The sequence below is a fragment of the Neolamprologus multifasciatus genome, chromosome 19, assembly GCF_963576455.1.
Source record: "Neolamprologus multifasciatus chromosome 19, fNeoMul1.2, whole genome shotgun sequence".
Classification (NCBI taxonomy): Eukaryota; Metazoa; Chordata; class Actinopteri; order Cichliformes; family Cichlidae; genus Neolamprologus; species Neolamprologus multifasciatus.
Genome location: NC_140457.1, coordinates 10,564,822 through 10,585,431, shown reverse-complemented (window position 1 = coordinate 10,585,431; position 20,610 = coordinate 10,564,822). Strand labels below are relative to the sequence as shown.

The 20,610-nt window shown below is 40.5% G+C and overlaps 2 protein-coding genes across 6 annotated transcripts in view; one reads left to right on the top strand and one right to left on the bottom strand.

Annotated features, from left to right (window-relative positions):
• Positions 1 to 162: 162 nt before the first annotated feature.
• shprh (SNF2 histone linker PHD RING helicase) lies at positions 163 to 14,844 on the bottom strand. 4 transcript variants are annotated; one of them, XM_085143132.1, is made up of 30 exons: positions 14,680 to 14,844; positions 11,711 to 12,307; positions 11,366 to 11,495; positions 11,055 to 11,273; positions 10,839 to 10,917; positions 10,267 to 10,417; positions 10,040 to 10,142; positions 9,697 to 9,956; positions 8,950 to 9,603; positions 8,206 to 8,457; positions 8,041 to 8,119; positions 7,592 to 7,755; positions 7,179 to 7,435; positions 6,840 to 6,961; positions 6,487 to 6,575; positions 6,251 to 6,343; positions 6,029 to 6,136; positions 5,486 to 5,628; positions 5,204 to 5,377; positions 4,970 to 5,032; positions 4,662 to 4,887; positions 4,337 to 4,474; positions 3,912 to 4,013; positions 3,741 to 3,812; positions 3,196 to 3,384; positions 2,989 to 3,081; positions 2,810 to 2,896; positions 1,935 to 2,113; positions 1,219 to 1,299; positions 163 to 1,112 (listed from the first exon to the last, which is right to left on the bottom strand). In XM_085143132.1, the coding sequence occupies exons 2-30, from the start codon at positions 12,296 to 12,298 to the stop codon at positions 1,016 to 1,018; spliced, it is 4,992 nt and encodes a 1,663-aa protein (XP_084999258.1). In that variant the 5' UTR covers positions 12,299 to 12,307; positions 14,680 to 14,844; the 3' UTR covers positions 163 to 1,015. The 4 variants fall into 4 exon arrangements, with proteins under 4 accessions (XP_084999258.1, XP_084999259.1, XP_084999257.1 ...); XM_085143133.1 differs by lacking the exon at positions 14,680 to 14,844 and adding an exon at positions 14,298 to 14,661; XM_085143131.1 differs by having other exon boundaries at positions 164 to 1,112; positions 14,686 to 14,844.
• A 1,530-nt stretch (positions 14,845 to 16,374) lies between these two features.
• The window catches only part of grm1b (glutamate receptor, metabotropic 1b), a 31,501-nt gene continuing 27,265 nt past the window's right edge, over positions 16,375 to 20,610 (top strand). The window contains exons 1-2 of one of the 2 annotated variants that reach the window (XM_085143135.1): positions 16,375 to 17,121; positions 19,090 to 19,913. In XM_085143135.1, the coding sequence (XP_084999261.1) occupies positions 19,199 to 19,913 (715 nt within the window). In that variant the 5' untranslated portion in view covers positions 16,375 to 17,121; positions 19,090 to 19,198. The remainder of the gene's footprint in view (positions 17,122 to 19,089; positions 19,914 to 20,610) is intronic. The other variant, XM_085143136.1, reaches the window with a different exon arrangement.

Here is a 20,610-nt window from a genome sequence, read left to right as displayed (position 1 = left end):
AGCACGAGGCTGTCCCTCTTTGTTGTCTGGACATTTTAAAATCTTTACAAGTCCGGGAATCGCAGTCAGTCAGGTGAAAAGAAACACATTACAAGTCAAGGGCAATTCGCTAACAATGCCAAGTACCAGTGAGTGCATGTGTGTGGCAGAAGAGACCATAAAATACAAGAGAGGAATGATTATTTTAATCAGTTTAAGACAAGTAACATTTAATTAAGCCACATGATTCTTAAGCTTGACCAGACAATTTAGAGGAATAGAAAAGAATGAGACTGTTGCTGTAAAGCACAAAACATCTTCACACAATTTTTACAAGTTTGATTTACAAGATTAGTTTCCAACAAACTGCACATTGTGCTTCTTTTTGTCTTGCAAATAAGATGGGCGCCATTGTTAGACCAAACTGTGTGGCTTTGTTTCAACAGTGAAATAACTTAAGGTCGATTGCCCGGCCGAAGAAATCCCGCGACAGTCTTTCACTTCAGTTGTAAAAGAGTAAAAGTGAGTTTATGTCAGAGGTGAGCACAAATCAATGCCGTCCTTCCTGCTTCATTTTTTTAAACCACACAGTAAAAGGACGGCACAAAGAAATCTGGCAATAACAGGCGGACGACCCGTCACTCACAGACTTTTATTTCCTGAATGTTGTGAGAATGCCTCAAAGTGGTTCAGTCCATCTGGAGATACAGTGAAGTTGCACATAAATGAACACACCTGACTAAATGCGATAAACAAACACAGCTGAACAAGTTGGACCAGTAAGATACAACTATGACAAGTGATGCAAACGCATCAGCTCTAAATTGAGTTAAAATTCAACAAGTAAGAAATTTGTAGTCATCATCCATCAGAGATTTCTTAAAATAGTTTTTGGAAATTCATTTAGTAACATCAGGATGCTTATATAAAAAAAGTGGAATGTGCAAAATTTGTCACCGCTGTGTAAATCGTGAACTCCCTTTTTCTCCTGTTTGCTTTACTTGGTATCCCTCTGTGAGGAGCCCAGTGCTGAGATTCACTCCAGAGGTTCAGTGTCTTCAGTGAACAGATCAGCCAAGTCAGCGACTGTCAGTACCGCAGCCTCCGAGTGCTTCATGGCTGTGCTGGTGTGACTGGAATCAAAAAGACTTTTATTGGTACTTTGACAACAGCGTATCCCCTGACCTCTTAAACTTGTATTTAAATACAAAAATAGCATCATTAAGAACTGACACGCACCTTTTTTCTGCTGTCTTCAGCATTGCTTGCATTCGCTCTTCAATTGTAGATTTGATGAGGAATCTGTGAACAAATGTTGGCCTGGTGGAGAGAGGAAACAAAAATGAGCATTTGTTTAGTTTTTTGTTCAGTAGAGGGTGGATAATTTAATATAAATATTATTCTGATAAAAGGATTAACAAATTCTCCACATTGTCATTCCTTTGTCAGACTTTAACTGCTCCTAAATGAAAAAAAAAAGTAATCTTAGTTGGATTTAATTTACATGCATTTGTGCATTCTGATGCAGATCTATAACTAGAAGCAGTGAATAATGATGTGTGTACAGCACTGACAGAGGTGTGCATGCTATATAAGTGCACTTTGGTCAAGAACTGCATATCCCTGAGCACAGTGGTGAGTGAAAACAAAAAACTAATGAAATCAATTTCAGTGTATCCTGCTGAACTCTAAGTGCTTTATTTTCTGACATACTATAAGCTGCATAGTTGTGGATTTATAGTTTTATTAAATAACTGGAAGTTGCACTCGTATTAAACATGAATCTAAGAAAAAAATAAATAAACTGCAGCTTTGAAGTCAATTCTCACAAGATGAGAAAAATGCAGAAGCTTCGTGTAGATGCAGCAACACATCTACACGAAGCTCTAAAGGACCTACAGAGTTATGCTGAAACTTCAGAGGTTTACTGACACACTTTACTGCCTGCTCCTTACTTGGTTTGGCCAATCCGGTGCACTCTGCCTATTGCCTGGAGCTCATGAGCAGGGTTGAGGATTGGTTCAACCAGCAGCACGTGTGTTGCTTCGATGATATTCAGCCCATTGGAGCCCGTGTGGAGAGGTAGAAGTAGAATGTTGATCTTCTCTTCGTACTTGAAGGAACTTAGATTCTCCTGGAAAACCACAATGAACAGTGCAATAATGAACAAATTACAGTCATATCTGTATCAAGAGATGCTTCGGTAATTGATTTATTTTAAGAAAAAAATGAGGATCCCCTGAAAATTTATACTGCAATTTAAATACTGTGTATTTTCAAATTCAAACAATTATTTAACGTGCCGATTTTATCCAGTTTCTCCTTTGTATTACACAAAAAACATAGACAATAAATTTATTCATTATAGTCTTTATATTGTATTTTACTACAGAAAAACCTTAATTGTTATTAAGTCTCTGCATATGAGAGGCAGGAATTCATCTCCAATTGATCAACCTGTTGGTTTGTTGGCAGTATAGCTCACACACAAAAAAAAACATGCGGCCCGGGGTAAAGGAAGAAATATTGAGTTTAGGGTTGATGTACTCTCAAGGGAGTGATCTCAGGTAAAAACAAAAAAACAAAAACAACCTCAAATGAAGAACAAGGTGTAGCAGCAAGCCGAACAGCTGTTTTAGCTGCTGCTGCTGGAGAATACACACCAAGGAATCCTAGTAGGTAGGTATTTAGACAGTCCTTAGACAGGGGGGTTTACTGCAAATGTTTAACTCTATCATACAGTCAGTGGTATTTCAACAAAAAACAAAACAATACAAAAGTTAAAAAGCAGGGGTGTGTATTAAAAAAACATTATGTATCAAATTCAAACCTGAAATTTGTGAATTCCGTTGATTTGAGAAAACTCCATGTTATTGTCAAACAAGGCCTTGGCGATGATGTCCAGGACACTCTGCCACTGTGCACAAGAGAAAAGGCAACAAAACAGGTCAGATCCAAACTCGATATCGCCAAAGTAAGTCTTGAAGAGTGCGGATAGTTTACTGTTACCGTGGAGAAAACGAGACATTTGGCCCCGGGGTTGGTCACTTGAATCTTCTTCAGAGTTCTCACAACTGCCTCCACTTTGGTAGAGTGACTTCCCTGATAACACAGGAAGAGGAACGTTGTCATGGCTGTGTTATACATTTATTTTTTTCTTTACAGGTATCCGGCCATTTCTGCCTGCATTACATGAAAATGGGGTCGCTGGCTGACCTTGACTGGTATGTCTTGGTCCTGACTGGATGATTGGGTTGTGAACACGTAAGAGATTTCTGTGTGGGATGTAGTCTGCCTACAAATGGCACACTTGATGGCACGCCGCCTTGAGCCCACGCTGTACTGTTCCACAATGATAGCAATACACTCGTTACAGAAGCAGTGTCCACACGTCAGCACGGCCCACTGGAAAAGAGAGAAGAGCGAGATATTATTCTAAAGCATGAATAGCAGAGTATGGATAACTGTTTACATTAATTACAAACACTCGCTAACCACTTCATTAGGTACACCAGTTGAGCTGCTTATTAATACAAATATCTAATTAGGCAATCATGTGACAGCAACCCATTCCATTTAGGCAAGTAGACACGGTCAAGATGACCTGCTGAGGTTCAAGCTGAGCATCAGAATGGAGAAGAAACCAGATTGTAAGTGGTTTGTTCGAAAATGCTAGACGGGCTGGTATGAATATTTCCCAAACGGATGATCTACTGAGATGTTCCCACCAACCAAGATGTATAAGAAGTAGTGACTCTCACCTCCTGTCCCAGGGGCCGAGCACAAATGGGACACGGCTCTGGGTTCAGACCTCCAGTAGACTTGTCCTGCGACTGGATCAAGAAATGTATGTTGTTCAGAGTAAGCTCACATAATACATTTAGCTGAGGTAACATTAGGAATTGTGTAATTACTATCACCTATAAAATTACCTTTTCCAGATTTGTGAGATACAAAAACTGTCCGAGCTTCTTTTGGAGCTGAGATTTCGCCACAGCTTGGTCGTTCAGAAGTTTGACTCTGTTCTGCTCCACCTGGGAGCAAAACAATCGAGAGGAGGGGTCAGCTAATAAAAAATATCAGGACACTTTAAATTGCAAATATAAAGATCTATATTATATGTAAAAACCCACTGATCCAACAATAACTTATGAGAAAACTCGGGGACAGTGAAGAACCCCCCCTTAAATCTCTGCAGACAGTTAGTCTATGAAGCAAAGTAACTCTGCAAAGAGCCAATCCTTTAACAGTCCTAATAACAAGTCAGTCATGTTGTCACAACTTGTATAAATTATCTTTTACCAGACTGACATAAGCGTGCAGCTACGCTAAAAGAGTGTCACTGTCTTTAACTCGCCTCGTGGGGCTCTATGATGTGCGGCAGTTTGGGCTTTGGTTCATCAGGCAGACGCACACGTAGCCTCTCGGTGGCCATACCCAGCTCATCGATGGCTGACACATGATTACGCAGCACCATCCAGTACTCGTGCAGCACCTGAGGACAAACACCAACACCAAAACAAAGACTTAAAGAAAGAATTTTTGTTAAAGTGACTCCTCATAATACATATAATAATACCAAATGCCTATTGGAGCCCTACTGGAAAAATGCAGCTTTTTAAAAAATAAAAGATGCTCTTGTTGTCGTTTGTCCTTGTAATGTTGTAAGTGTGCCTACAAACCTTGTACTCCTTCTTCCAATTCTCAAACAGTTCCATAAAAGTGTTTCCTTCCTCCACCAGGTCTGGGTCCATGCGTTTAAGTTTGGCAAAAGACAAGATGGCCTTCAAAGTGCGTTCTGTCTCACTGGCTGCCCACAGACCTCGGCTAGTGGTAGGGAGACGGTCGTCGACCAGCCCCTCTTCATCCTCGATCATTTCTTCAAAGATGGCTGTTTGACCTTTGACGCTTTGGAGGAATTTTACTGATTAATCACCGCTTGGTTATGTAATCTGATTAATGATGGATCTAAAAATACTGCTCTACTTACGTGTGAGAAAACAGCTTGGACTCGTAATCTATGAAAAGTTCATCCGCTTTGCAAAAAACACAGCTAGAAAATGACAAGACAGATATTAGGTAAAATAAGTTTCAGAGTATTTACAAAGAAGTGTTACGTAACACAAGGAAAAGCTGTCATATAACCTCCACATAACTTTATAAACTGAACATTTTAAGGTTTCTAACAGTGCTTTTACGAAGCTGCAAAATGCTGACGACATACTTGTTGAGTGGCAGTCGCATTGGCCTGAGATGACAAACTGTGGCCTCCTCTATAACTTCTTTTGAGGCCGGACCCTCAAGACTTTTCACTGCATCTTGCACGGTCTTTTGAGATTTCATCAGGTCCTGCATTTGCGTGGTGAGCAGAAACTGCAGACCATAGGCATCACGGAACCTGCAGGACACCAGACACTTGAAGCATCCTGGTTTTTTGATAAGTTCAAGGTAACTGCTTGCAATCACCATGCAACTACTCGGAACTACTTGATAAAAAAGTGCTTACTTGTCTGCCATGGAGAGCTTGTGGGCTTGTTGTTTGTAGCTGGACGTCAGCTCATTCTTGATGCGGGACACCAGGTCGTCATCAGTGGAGCAGCGAACTGCCCTCTGAATAACATCCAGCCACCAGGGAGAGTTCAGCTTGACCTTGAGAAAGATAGATAATCATAGTGATATTCAACTACTTGAACTGTTTGTGTAAGTAACGAGTAGAATGCCAATTATGGTGCCATTAGCTACATTTACTATTTTCTTTTTATTAAAATAATTTGATCAGTAAGCTCCAATTTCCTGCTATGCAGTTTTCTTTTTGCTGTGCTAATTTGTTGGAGTTCATTAACAGATCAAAATAAATGTCATTTTAAATACATTTCAAGTAAGTTCATTTTAGCAGCTGCAGAGGATGTATATAAAAAAGCAATCAATGCAGAAATTTTATGATCTTAAGATATTGGTTTTGCACTCCTAAACATCACTTATGTCTCTCTTTATATATGTAATCTTTTCATAAAATATGTAATTTCCCAGAGTGTAAAGAAGTTCTCACTTTTCGCTTCAGCTCTTTTATGTTCTGCAGCACCGGCTGCAAAGCCTGCCGAGCATCCGCGACCTCAGAGTCGTATTTGGTCATGTAGTGCTGTCGCAGCTGCTCGGCCTACAGACAGGGAGAATGAAATTTACTGCAGTAGTAATTCTTAAAACACAGATTTGATTTAAAAAGAAGAAAAATAGATACATTCTGACAGTATAATATATATTTGTGAATCACCTCTTCATCTAGTCTGTCATCTCTGAGGGTAGGAGGAATCCCACGATGCTTTGCGCTTAGCAGCTCCATCAAGTTATGGGTAGCATGAAGCCTCTGTTTTACCACAATGGCAAGAGTAATAGAAAATTAATTATGTCAATACATTCTAAGAGCCAGAAACAAAGATTTTAGCTTCTGGTTTTTAAGTCATGTGTTCCCTCAGTCTTTGTAGAGATGAAATGTATGAGACCACATACCTGTAACGAATCAGTCTTCAGTCTGCCTTTGTGCTCTTCTGATGAACGGAGCACTTCTCTATACATCTCTGCTGCCTCTACAAACTCACCTGCAGGTGGCAAAGGAAATAGTCATCCTTAGTGCCACTTAAAATGTACTCTACATGTCTAGCAAACAAAGTTGGCTACACAAATCACCTCAATGCAGTAACAATAAACATATCGCTTTACTGAGACCAGCCTTAACAAAACATCCCGGTGCAAAAAGTGTCGGGAGACACAAAGATGGGATCATGGCCTCTGTTTTGTTTAAACTAATTCCCATGGGAAACTAAGAGCAAAGGGAGCAGATGTATAGAAGTGGGGATCTATACCTCTGATGATGTGGATTCCAGCCAAACCATTGAGTGCGCACACCAATTGTCTGTGAGCTTCTTCACACTCCACTCGACATTTCTTCTGCAGGGACTTCAGGAGCTCCTCCATTGTCATGGTGCTACAGAGAGGCAGGCAAACCTGCTTAACAAATCCTCCAGTGCAGATTACACAGAATGGGTCAGCTTTAAATAAACACCCCCAGCAACAAAAAGGTTGCTGGGGGGGCTTCAATCATCCTAATGTTGTAATCTAGTCCAGCTGGACTGTTAATTAACTGCTGCAGCTGCCTTTAATAAGACCTCATCTCATGCATAAGCATCTTGAGAACATAATACCTTTTCTGCAGAGGTAGGAACTCCCCCCTGACAGCCTGTGGATGGCAGCAGGCTTGGCGCAGCCTGAGCAGCGGGCACAGGATGGTATTGACGGTACGGCGGTCGAGGCTGCCGAGTTTCAGGCTCCAGTCTGAGATCTTCCTGAGGTTAACCAAAGCGTCTTGGGAGCAGACCTCATGCTGACGGTGGTAGAAGTGACCCTCGACGGGCGAGAAGTGCAACCAGTGCACTTCCTCTGTCTGAGGCGGGATCTGAATCTGGAGAAAGATTAACAGGACCATCTAAGATGAGTACAAACATTTAAAAGAGAAAGCTTTAAGGGATGTGTTTCATATGAAAAAAAATGGGTCAAACAAAATAGTTCTTATAAAATAAGATAAATAAGATAAAATAAAATACTTTTAAAATCCTACCTGATCAATGACGTCTTTTTTAGCCGATCGCCATAATATCTGAGCGATCACATGGTACAGAGGTTCTGTATTTCCACGTCGGTAGGGACGATAAAGAAGCTGGTGCCACCAGTGTTTCACCCAGTATGGGTCAACTCCCAGGAAAAGCACAAGGCCATACAGATCTGCAGCAAAAAAAAAAGAAGTTTTAATTTTTTTTTTTTTTTTACTGCTGAAGAGACCAAAGACTGAAATCACAACCTTGACAGATTAATTACATCTGTGCATAGATTTAAAAACACTTTGCTTTATTATATTTTGGCATTTTCTCTGGCAGTGGCAGGTGAAGGCAGTGAAAACCTACACTTATTTTTATCTTTATATTTTTATGTGCTACATAAAAAATTCCATTTGCATTCATACTCATAGTATTTCTTTTTTCTTCTGTGGTAACAGCTTCTTCACATTACCTTCTAAGCCTCTCTGGACTGGAGTGCCGCTGACACACCAGCGGTTAACAGACGCAAGACGTAGAGCCATCTCCGCAGCCTGATGGGATCAACGTCAGGCGGTCACATAAACCACGTTTAAATAACAAAACAAAGTGAGATGCAACAAGAATTGAATGATCTCACCTTCGCAGTGGGGCATTCAACCATCTGAGCCTCATCCAGACAGATTCGCCACCACTCCACAGCTACCAGAGGACTGGGTATAGCCATGTAACGCTTCTGGTTGCGGAAGCGGCGGCCGTCTTTGCTGTTACTGTGGGGAATGTCAACGTAGTTGAGCTCAGAGCGCAGCACGTCGTAGGTGGTAATGACCACGTCCTGCTCGGCGAGCATGTGAGGCTGAATGAATCCATGTTTCTTCACACCCTGATAAACCTACGAGGAATGTGAAAGGCAAAATAATTAGGTAGGCCAAGGATATGAAAAGAAACACAGATGAGAGAGAGAGGAGTGCGTGCTTTAACAAATTATAAAAGATGTGTAGTGCTTGCACAATGTTGTGTTGTTCCTGCTCCTGCATCATCATTGCAACTGACGACTCGCACTGTTGTGATGGTACAGTAGTGTAACATGCAATGATTTAAGTGAGTGCATCATTTTCAGAGTACCTGAAAGTTGGAAGGTAGAGGGTGTATTTTAAACCAAACCCTGGTCTTTCTTAATCTTAACAAAACAGTTTTGTTACTTACATCTAACCAATCAGTTTTGTGCCTAAACTGAGCTAAACAACAACTGCAAATAATCAAAACCACCTGTTGGTTTTACTCAGGAAACACATTTAAGATTTCTTTTATTTTTATTTTAGACTTTGAGCATATTATATATGAGATACTACCAAGAGACTGACGTATGAATCTACTCTCTCACCAGCACTCGTAAGGAGGAGGACCTGATATGCTTGTTGATCTCCTCGACCCACTGGTGGCAGATGGAGCTCGGGGAAATTATGAGGGTGGCTCCTGTGGACACGGGTTTCATGGCTACCAGGCAGTGAGGGCAGTAGAAAGGTGTAGTTTCAAGGCTCTCTTCTTTATAGTTCACACAGTCTGCGTGCTGCCACAGCTGACAGTTCATACACTGGACGCGGGCCTTGTAGTCAATGATGCCGAGTTCACCACAGATGCACTCGAATCTGTAGTCAGGGGTGTTAAACGGGACGACAGACGCTCTGGTGGGGGTTTCCGTCTCCTTGTCATCATCGAGCTGTGAAGCTTCTCCTCTTTCTTCGGGGAGATCAGCTATTCTGCACATGTCTCGTGTATCTGAGTCACTTTTATCCCGAGAAACCTGTAACGGTGCCGTGGAAGAATCCAGCATGTCACCTGGCTGATCTGCTTTCTCATTCAGACTTTCATCCCACTCTGTCTTTGTTTCTTCTTCCTCTGAGACAGGGCTGTCAGATGTAGGGGTGCTCGGACCCCTCTGATCGTCTGAGAGAGAGTTTTGTAGAGCTGCCTCTGCCTTTTCTTTTGCTCGTCTCTGAAACATTTTCCTGGGCGTGCTCTCCGTGCTTCTCGAAGTCTTAAGAAAGACAAATGCAGACCAAACTCAGGCAACACAATAAAGTCATAATTGTAGCATGAAACATTCATATTACAAGTTCTTTATTCTTACAGACTTTGATGATCCTGCAAATGTTTTCTTTGTTTCTTTGTACTTCTTTCCCAGCTTGAACGACCCCGCCAAGCCCCGACCTTTGACCCGGTCAACCAAGCCGTCGTCTATGAGCTTTGTCAGGGTCTTCCTGATGTGGTTGCGGTTCTTGAGGAGGTCATAGCCATAAGTGGCTCGGATGTAGGTGAAGATGGCATTGACTGAGGCTCCCTTGCCAGATCTCATCTCCTTTATAGCAGTGAGTAGCATGACACGCACAGCTGGAGAAATATAAGTATCATTCAAAAAGGTGTGAAACTTCAGTGACTTATGCGGATTGTCTAAAAAGACTTGAGTGACATACTTGGGTAGGATATTTTAATTTTAGGCTGAGCTTCAGACTTGCAGCTGATAACTTTCTTTCTTTCTAGCGGAGGAGGAGGAACAAAGTAATTCACAGATTTTCCCTGCAAAGCCACGAGATTAAAAAAAAGAAATAAATCATAAGCCATTGTATGATACATAAGATTTGATTACAAAGTTTAGGGAAGAAAAAAAATGTGGCATTCATCACAGCAGAGGTCTACTAACCACAGGGAGTGTGAGGGCCTCTTGTTCGAGGTCCTGCCGGGTATGAAACAAGATTAGAGCCAGAACTTCCACCGTCTTTCCAAGCCCCATCTCATCAGCCAGAATCCCACCAGGCCACTCAACGCCAGCCAGTGGAAATTCTCGAATTAAGCTAAAAATAAAAAAAGAAACTAAATTCTAGTAGCTGTAGAACTATATCATACCTGAGAGTCACCTTAATGTGATAACAGCAAGTTAAAAGGTCAACTCATTCAAATTACACACGTTTTTTCCCACTGATGGTGTCCCTTCAGGCTGTTTTACTGTTGTGGTTTTAAGATAACAATTCTCCCATCAAGTTTTATGCTAATGCGGCTTAACAAACAAAATAATAACACACACAACTTTTGTTGTTTCAACTTAAATAGTAGTCCCCATAAAAACTGCTGACAGTGAAGCCTGTGGATTATATTGAGTTTAAGTGTAAACTGTTTGCAGAAAGATAAGATTCCCATCATCTTTATAATATTGAAAAGGCAGAAAATGTTTCCAAATGATCGGAACCTTTAACATGAGAATAACTTTGTTCTTACCAGCCGATAAAAGGGTTGTAAAAGAGCTTTTTGCCGCACAAAGCGATCAACTCCCGCCAGAGGAAATGCAATGATTGTTCTGCAAAGAAACAGTAAATACTGAATATGATGCTTTTTGAGACAAACCACTGGTATAAAAAATTCTTAAATTCAAAGGGATCTAAGTTAAAATTCCAGTTAAAGGTGCATGAGCTGTAGGGGAATGAACAGAGGCACCTTTACTTGAGTTGATCCTGTATTTCTCTCTTCTCAGCATCCAGTTGACTGCTTGACTCTGATAGGGCCTGAGTACAGGAATAAGAGCCTTATGTTGAACGTCATAGGTCACCTTCTGGCTTTCCTCCTGGTGCATATGCCTGACATAATCGTAGAGCTCCTCAACATTTTGCCTCTCCAGGTCGGTATCACATTCTTCCTCCTCATTATCTACGACCTCTTTATAAAGAATAAGCAACAAAAACATGTCAAGGTGAATTGGAAACCCCGTGCTGCTATAGTATGGTGTGAAGAACTTGGAGTCTGCTTACCGGGAATAATGAAATCGTAGAAATACTCCATTAACTTCTGCATCAGTTGGTTTGCTTTTTTGAGCCGAGCATTTCCCTCACTGAGGAATTCTGGCTTCCCGAGCCCAGTTTCCAGCAAGCAAATCCCCACCTGCCAGACAGAGCCAGGGAAAAGCTTAAATATGAAATAATGTTTAACAAAACTTGAACTGTTTGATGATTTGACTTAAGGAGCACAATTTTACTCCATCCAAAGACAGTTGATTTAAAAAGATATATGGTATTAAAAACCAGGTAACTTCATGACCATTTATTAACAAAATCAAGCCTAAACATGGATCTTTGTGTCCCAGTAGAAATACCTACATATACCTTGACTGAGTCGTCTGTTGCCTGGTGACAGAGCTGCACCACCCTCCTCTTCTGTAGCCAGTCGAGGTCCTCCAATGGGATCCTACGGAGGCTGCATTCTGCCGTACAAGTGTCTTCATCAGGACTGCACTGCACCCCTGAGCTCTCATCACAGCTGCTGTAACTGATGCAGAGTTGCTCACCCATCCTGTGAAACGTGAAAGCTCTCTGATCGCAGTCAGATGGGAGCCAGGCTGGCCTGACACTGAACTCCCCAATGAGTGCTTTCCAGATGTGGCTGAGCTTCAAAAGTGGAAACACAGTGAGCGCCAGGGAGGTAGAAGCAGCGGTGATGTCGGACGACGTGTTGGGAAGTTCTTCTGTAAACGGGACAGGGGTGCAGGCAGCCTCTGTGGTGCCCTCTGGAGGGGAGAGGAGGGTGCTACTAGGAGCTGGGTCCGCTGAAAGAATGGAACAAGTCGGTATCTCTTCATCTTCCTGGACTTCCTCATTCTTGCGGTCCTCCAACATGTTCCAGTTCAACCTCTTCTTAGCGTCTTCATCCACCCTCACAGGAGGGGCCCTCTTTCTTCGGCTACTCATGGTGAAGCTCTGCAAAGAGGGCAAATATTATGAAATGCTCACAGAAAAAATAAACACCACGTCATTTATTCATTCATAACTACATCAGTAGCATATGCCAAATACTTATATTTATATTTGGTAGGCAGAGAGAAATACCTTTCCTGAGTTTCCCTGAACAATGTTGATTATTGCCTAATAATAAACAATAACTTAATCATAAAAACTTTCCGTCATACAGACCATGGCTCCACAGTAAAGTGGTTTACTCATTCACCTAATGAGTGAAAGATCTATGGTTCAGTCTCCAGGGGAAACACAAATCCCTTTGGGGCATCCGGTTCAAAAAATCTGTCAAATTAAATATGCAGAGCTACAGAGTATGGAAACACCTGGTGAATAAGGGAGCAGCTGGAATATGCTTTTCTTTTACACAAACAAAATTAAGTAAAATCCAATTTTCCACTAACCAAACATTTTGTTTATTTATGTTGCCTTTTAGCCTATATCCCTCCTTAAATCATTACATTTTTACATGCACTTATGCAGGACTTAATATACTCTACTAGTACTCTTGCATAATTCACATTTCAACTAAATCCATATTTATTTATCACTGTGCCCTGGTACAACCTTTTTTAGCTGCCTTTATCAGATGACTTTTTCGGAAACTGTCCAGCTCCTGGGTGTGCACAGCATTAATCAACTGCTGGTAGATCCACAGCAAAAATAATGTTTCTACAAAGACTTTTATACTAATACTATAGTATGTTTGTACATGCATGAATGCTTCTGTTCTCACAGCTAGAGCTTTGTGTCTAAGATGATCCTTTTAGAAGTAATATGTTGACATCATACAGAGTCCATCCAGCCATCCTCTTCCACTTATCCTTGTCAGGGTCGCGAGGGGCTGGAGCCTCTCCCAGCTACCATAGGGCAAGAGGCATCATACAGAGTCAAAAGTAGGAAAACCCCCCACTAGAAACTGGAGTTTTAAAAAGTTTAACCTCTTGCATCCTTGGGATTACTTATACATAAGCTTTCTTCATTTTTTTTTTAAACTTTTTTGTTTAAGACGAGCACCCATAATTGCAACAGTTAATTATAATAAGACCACTTCAACGACAGATTGTGGATATCCCTTGTGAGCAGTTATTATGAGGGTGGCAGCACCTGTGATGTTCAAGGCTGATCTCTTATTCACGCTATTTTGTTTGGGGAGAACTTGGGTCCTGTGCAACTTCAGCATACCCAAAATACTCTGACATTAAGACACAGGAGAATCTGATGGATTAGAATTAAGTAACAAAGCTACCTTTAGCTGCTTCCCTATTCATGACAGCATAATGCCACTTTTGGCAGCTTTTATGCTGATTGCCCTTCCTGACACACCCAAATGTATTTGTGTCTCTGACTGAGCCAGGAATCAATATTGATCATAAGTAAGTATTTCATTAAATTGACGTTTAGTCCTCTGATGTAGGGTGGCATGATGGTGTGGTGGTTAGTGACAGCACTTTCTGGATGATGCAAACTGCTTTTCATTGCCCTGTACTTGTGACATTTGCAATGACAATAAAATTGAATTCTATTCTAATTCTATTCTATTCCATGACAGCTGGGATAATCTCCAGAACTTGATAAGTTTAAGAAAATGGACAAATTGAATTCAAGGGCTGTTCCAATAATGGTGAGGCCGTTCTCCAGAGAACAATAGGTGGTGATACCATGAATGTTGATTTCTAATCCGGAAAATGGCTTTAACGTGTCCACTTATTTAGGTTGGCACCATAAGCTACTATGTTGATCCCAGTAAGAAGAGATCTGCCTTTGTAGTACAGAAAACTGAGGATTGACCCTGAAGTTTCCTGGTTAACATAAAACCCTGCTTCAAACCCTGCTCTCTTATGGCCTCTTATGGGATACAATAGACTTCTTATTTACCAGCAGGTCAACAACGGTCAACAAGGCTCATACTGGAAGATAGCATATCAATGGAAGCAGCATGTGAGGTACTTACTGTGCTATTAAACTATCAAAGCGAATGAGACATATCCCACAAGACAAACTGTCAGAGTTTAAGTTTGCATCCACAGCTGGAGCCTGTCACTTCACCTACATTGTATCTGTGTTTACCTCTTATGGCTCAGGCTACATGCACTGCTAGCTGGCTAACTTATACATCTTCTACACGACGGCTTACAAACAGCAGTTTTAAAATTAGCTCCTTCCCTGCGGGGAGAGTTTATCCTCTGAGAATTCAGTCAGCAGCGAAACCATCAGCACACAACAGTCTGTGGAATAAACAGTGTTACACAATGAGAGCACTTTCGCACAGCGCGCCACATTTCATCCCCTGACTGCAAACAAGCAAATTAAAAATGTCAATGAAAAAAAAGCACATTTACTTGTCGGGTCTGCCTCAAACTGCTCCTGTTATTACAGCACGACGAGAAATCGATTCATGTTGAAGCAGCTCCAAACAATCCGGCTGAACCGCAGTACAGTTCATCTACGGACATCAATGTTGAAGTCCGCCATTTTTAAATGCAGGAAATGACGTCAAAGCAGGGGAAACTGTCAGATTAAGTTTATCTAACACAAATTTGTATGACTCAAAACTTACAACAGATTAAATGATTAAATGATGTTTTTTTTGTCCTTTTTTTTGCATTTCTTTACATTTTTTCATATATACATATACATATACATACATACATATATATTGCCAATATCAGAGAAAAACAGACAAAAACAGAGTTTGTCTAATGAGTTTAAAAGTCAATATTTGTATATGACCACCTTTATTTGTCAACTCAGCCTGAACTCTTTCTTCTTTTCAGCTTTCTTGTCATCTCTTCAAGTAGTCTTCGGGAATAGTTTAATAGTTTTTGAGGTTTCTTCAAGCACACTAAAAGATTTTCTTTGTTTGCTGCTTTCGTTCTACTCTCTGTCAACACTACTTCAATAATGTTGATGTTCAGGGTCTTGAGGAGGCCAGTCCATGACTGATAGGCTCCATTGCACTTTTTTTTTTTCAGCTATGGTTGTATTGCACTGGCAGTGTGTTTAAAAATAATTATCATGCTGAAAAATTAAGAAGCCAATAAGATGCTTTCCAGAAGGCATTGCGTGTTTCATCAAAATCTGGCTGTATGTGCGAGTTTTTCTTTATGTGCTTATAATTCCAGCAAATTTGAAAAGCTCTCCAACACCACTGGCTGAAATGTGGTCCCAAACCAAATTTTGCAAAAGGCTGTAAACACTCACTGTTGTACCGCTCTCCTGACCTCTTCCAAACATACTGGTGACGGTTTGAACCAAATTTCAAATCTTGACTCATCACCCAATTAGACTTGTTTCCACTGATTTTCAGGCCAGTTCTGACGTAATTTACCATTTTCTGCCCGTTTCCCTTCTTTAAGAATGGCTTCCTGAAAACTTAAAGTAAGACTATTTAAAGGATGCATAAAAATCATTTTGCCTAAACTACGGCTTGTACTTTACTTTTTCTTTCTGGCTCAAAATGACTTAATATGAATGATAAGAAACATGTTTGATTATAGGTCAACAAGCATTTCGGGAACAGGTTAAATACCGGTAATCCTTTTTTGGCAGATGATCATTTAAAGCACTGGCATCTGATGAAAAGACAGGGAAGTGGTATGAGGGCTGAAGCTCTGCCAGCGAGAACAGCAGGTCCACAACTCCACCTGAGAGAGAGGGAGAGAGAGAGCAGCAGGCGAGAGAAAGGAAAAGAAAGAAGTAGGAAAAAAGACTACCTGGACCAGAACACAAATTATACCTTTTTCTAACGAGCTGCTGGTAACAAACTGCTTAGAGATAGAATTAAATGTGATTATTTGCTAAGTTTTCTCTTACATGTAGACACAACAGTGTTTCATCCTTTGAGTTGGGTGGTTTTTTGTTATGCTTGAATGATTAATATGTTATTTTTATGTGGCTTAGCATTACAAAAAACAGAGATTCCTCTGACAATTCTCAGGTAAAAACACTGAATTGTAAATGAGCCGAAAAGCAGTCAATGGCCAAAACTACAAGAAAATTGGAAGCAAAATATTAAAAAAAGAAGAAAAAAAAAAGAGTCACTCAGCATTTTTGCACAAAGCTGTAGGTTTATAGACAGTTCGTGCAATGCCAAATTCGTTGTTTTACTGGTTGCTTATTTTGTGGCCTAATCGTTAGGATTACAAAGGGTACCTCTTAAGGTTGAGTAAACTTTTATTCAGTGAGGTTGCAGCAGTGGCATCACCCCTTCACCACAAGGTGGCAGCAGAGCCCGCTCTCTTTTGACAACTGCAGCAGTGAATAACAAGTACATCACATCTGTCCATGTCAGACACAACGCAGGAGGGAAAAATTAAATTAAAGTTTGACGAGTCTCTTTGAAGTTTACATAAAGTAAGCGACTGCCTATAAACAGTCTCTTACGTTGCGCTGATTTGGTCCAGGGAGTTTTAATGGAAGCTTGTCAAATCGTCATCTATCCCCGGCTTATTTATTTATTTTAAAATATGCTTCTCAGGAGCCTCACTCTCACCCCGATCTCTTCCAAAATGTTATCAATCGACGCATCACTGACCCTCGTGATGTGCATGAACTCTGGTTTTAAATCAGGGACACTGCAGTGAGTTTGACCCGATTTAAAAATGCAGTGAGCAAGAGGAGAAGAAGGGAGCATCTTATCACCAGTGCAGAGAGAGAGAGGGAGAAAGGGAGGGAGGAAGAGTCCCAACGTGTTTCGGAGGCAAAAGAGTCCAGACCGGCGGCTTCAGAGGAGACACGGACCCACTATGTCCCGGTTATGTCCTTACCTGGTTCAGGTAGGTGAAATCCTGTCTGTAAGACTGTTAAACATGCATGTGCATGCAGCTGGTGATGTTGCATGTTATGACCTGTGAATGACACCGTTTTATAGCTGCAGCTAAGGACCTGGAGACAGCTGCTAAACGATAATAAAGAGTATTTAGGCAGAGTCATTATGTGTGCTGTTTGAGATGGCTCATTTCTGGCTCAAGCCATAGTGATTTTTTTTTGATGATTTTTTTTTGTCAAAATAGTCCAATACTTATTTTTCCAAAGGCTTCTTTTACTCGCTTAACTTCGCTCACCTGTAGAAAACAACCACATGTATCAAATATTATTTATTTATTTTTAATAATTACCATGTCCACATTGATCTTCGCTCAATTCAGTTACCCAAAAATTTTTTTTAAATCAGAATACTTTTTTCATTACCGTTGCATAGCTTTATTCATGATGGGTATTAATATATATTAATTCATTTTTAATACTTGAAGTCTTTGCATGAAGTTGATTCCCTGAATTGACTGAATTCACTGGCCCTCTACTCACATGACTTAAAGAATGTGAGTAGAAAAGAAAATAATATATTTTGTACAAGATCCAGACATGACTCTTTCATCAGCAGTTCCATGTTCCATGTTTTCAGTTGGTTCAAACACAACATGGTGTGAACTGATATTTTCTTGTAATTTAGATCATACAGTTGTTAAACATATTAAAACCCCTTTTTTAACTAGCTTGTTGTCCGTGGCATGAGTAATGACTGACTTAAACATAAAACTGCCCTTACTTGTTACTGTAAAAAGCAGTAATGGAGTGCACACACAATAACATGCAGGTTGTGATAGTTTTAAATGTTCATTCACTTCTATTTTTGCATCTAAACCCACTAAATGTCAGAAAATCCAACCAACTATTCAGAAGAAAACGTAGAACGAATGGGCTTTAAATTTTAATAAGTTCAAAATATAGCACTCATTATTTCATTTTTTGATCATCATGATGGATTTTAAAGCTGTTGAGAGCATTAATCAAGCATTTTGTCCTGAAACTGACACTAACTTGACACTTTTAATATGAAGTAAGAGAGCAGTAAGTGTGAAAAGGATATTTCATCACCCAAATGATCCCACAGGGGTCTTTATCAATGATTGAATACACATAAAAATAGCTGAATTACAGGATTGTAACTTCTTAAACAGGCCAGTTAAGGATGATTTAGACATAAGGTTAAATAGGGCAGCATAATTATGCAGCCTTTATCTTCTCAGTTCTTCTGATGGGAATATGCAATGTTGTACATATATTTATTGTCGATTGCAGGGTATTGAATGATAAAGTTACATCATTTAAACATTGGACCAAATTTCATTTAAAAAAATGTTTACTATAAAAATGTATTTATGCATACTACAAATGTGGTCATGCAATTTTTAGATTATACATGTTTATTAACCCCGTAAAATACATTTGGAGAAAAGTCAAGTTAGATTTCAAACACTTTTAATTAATAGAGATAAGACTAGTAATGGGGACAATACAGACAATATTGTTATAGCGTAATATCCTGAGCTTTGCTCTTATTTTTGGCACAATGTCTCCACTTTGAAATGGCATCAGAGATGAGGAATGAACCCGAGGTAGAAGCTCAACAAGCAGTCAAAGGTATAAATGTAGAATCAGTTGAGATCCTCAACTAGGACACTGGCAGCTGTCCGTGGTGCTAGAATTTGAGCATTCTCAGTTTTCAAATAGCTCTGTGTCTTTAGATATGTACTTATTCCCTCCCAAAAAGTATTTGCCTGGTTGGATCTCCTGTATATTTTTACATTTTTAGCTATGGTGTGATTGGATGAAAGATGATTGATCTGCAAGTATTTTTTTCTCCTACAGATTTCTGAAATACATGTGTTGAATTATTTAGATTTGTCAATGTAATAAATGTATTATAAAGCAAGAATTAATGCTCCATGTCTCATTTGCAGGGTGGAAGCACTGAAGAAGAAGCAGATGAGTTTAATTTGCTCGTAGAGGATTGATGGCCCTGTATTATGGCCAAGTGGACATGATTCTACATTCAGCACCTCTGGCACGATGTCGAATATGATTTACCTGACTGTCGTAAGCATTTTATATTTACCTTTTTTACTGTTTGAGGCATTCGGTTTGTCCAGAGGAAAGTATGAGAGGTCGGTGGTGCCAAGTTCTGCCTCTCGCCTGGTGGCGAGGATGGACGGGGATATTATAATTGGAGCCCTTTTCTCTGTTCACCACCAACCATCAGCTGAGAAGGTGGCGGAGAGGAAATGTGGAGAGGTCCGCGAGCAGTACGGCATCCAAAGGGTGGAGGCCATGTTCCACACTTTGGATCGGATTAACTCGGACCCAAATCTGTTACCCAACATTACCCTTGGATGTGAGATCAGAGACTCCTGCTGGCATTCCTCGGTAGCTCTGGAGCAGAGCATCGAATTCATACGAGACTCTCTCATCTCCATCCGGGACGAGAGCGACGGCTCCAGGTGGTGCATCGAAGGGGCGCCTTCCAGTCAGCCACCACCGACCAAGAAGCCCATCGTTGGAGTCATTGGGCCGGGCTCCAGTTCTGTTGCCATTCAGGTGCAAAACCTTCTGCAGCTATTCAACATCCCGCAGATCGCTTATTCTGCAACTAGTATTGACCTCAGTGACAAGACACTGTTCAAGTACTTCCTCAGGGTTGTACCCTCAGATACTCTTCAAGCCAGAGCCCTGGTGGACATTGTCAAACGATACAACTGGACCTATGTGTCAGCCGTTCACACAGAGGGTAAGACACTTTTCTTTATCAGCTGGGGGCTCACAACACAGCACTCCAAACTCAAACAGTACAGTAGTCTAATAAGAACCTAGCTTATTAGACTCCTACATTACCTATAATGCCACTCATTAGCTTTTTAAAAAAGCCCCTTCATGGCTTTCTGTGTTTGAAAACACACACTGTTGAAACCCTACATCTCCAGTGTGTGATACAGACCTTCTAATACACAGTTTCGAGTGCAGTTTCATGAAATCTAGATTCACCTAGACCTACAGAAGTTCTAGATTAAATCATTTGACATCATTTTGGAGGGTTCTCAAGCTTGAAAACTTGAGAACCCTCCAAGTTCTCAAGTTTTGGAGGGTACCCTAGTCACCTGTACCAGCTGACTAGGGTACAATTCACCCTAGTCAGCTGAATTGTACTCAGCTGACTAGCTGAGTACAATTCAATTTGACAGGTAAACTGACCTTCATTTGCAAAAATGCTGTTCTATATTAATAGTGTCTGTTGTTTCTGTTGACCTAACGTATTTTATAAGAAACTCATTTCATTAGGCACACCTATTCAACTACTCCTTAACACAAATGTCAATTCAGAGATGATCATGATAACATGCTAGAACTCAAAATAACTATCAGGATGGGTAAGAAAGCTGATTTAAAGGTGAAATAACCACTCATTACAAACAAGGTGTGCAGAAGAG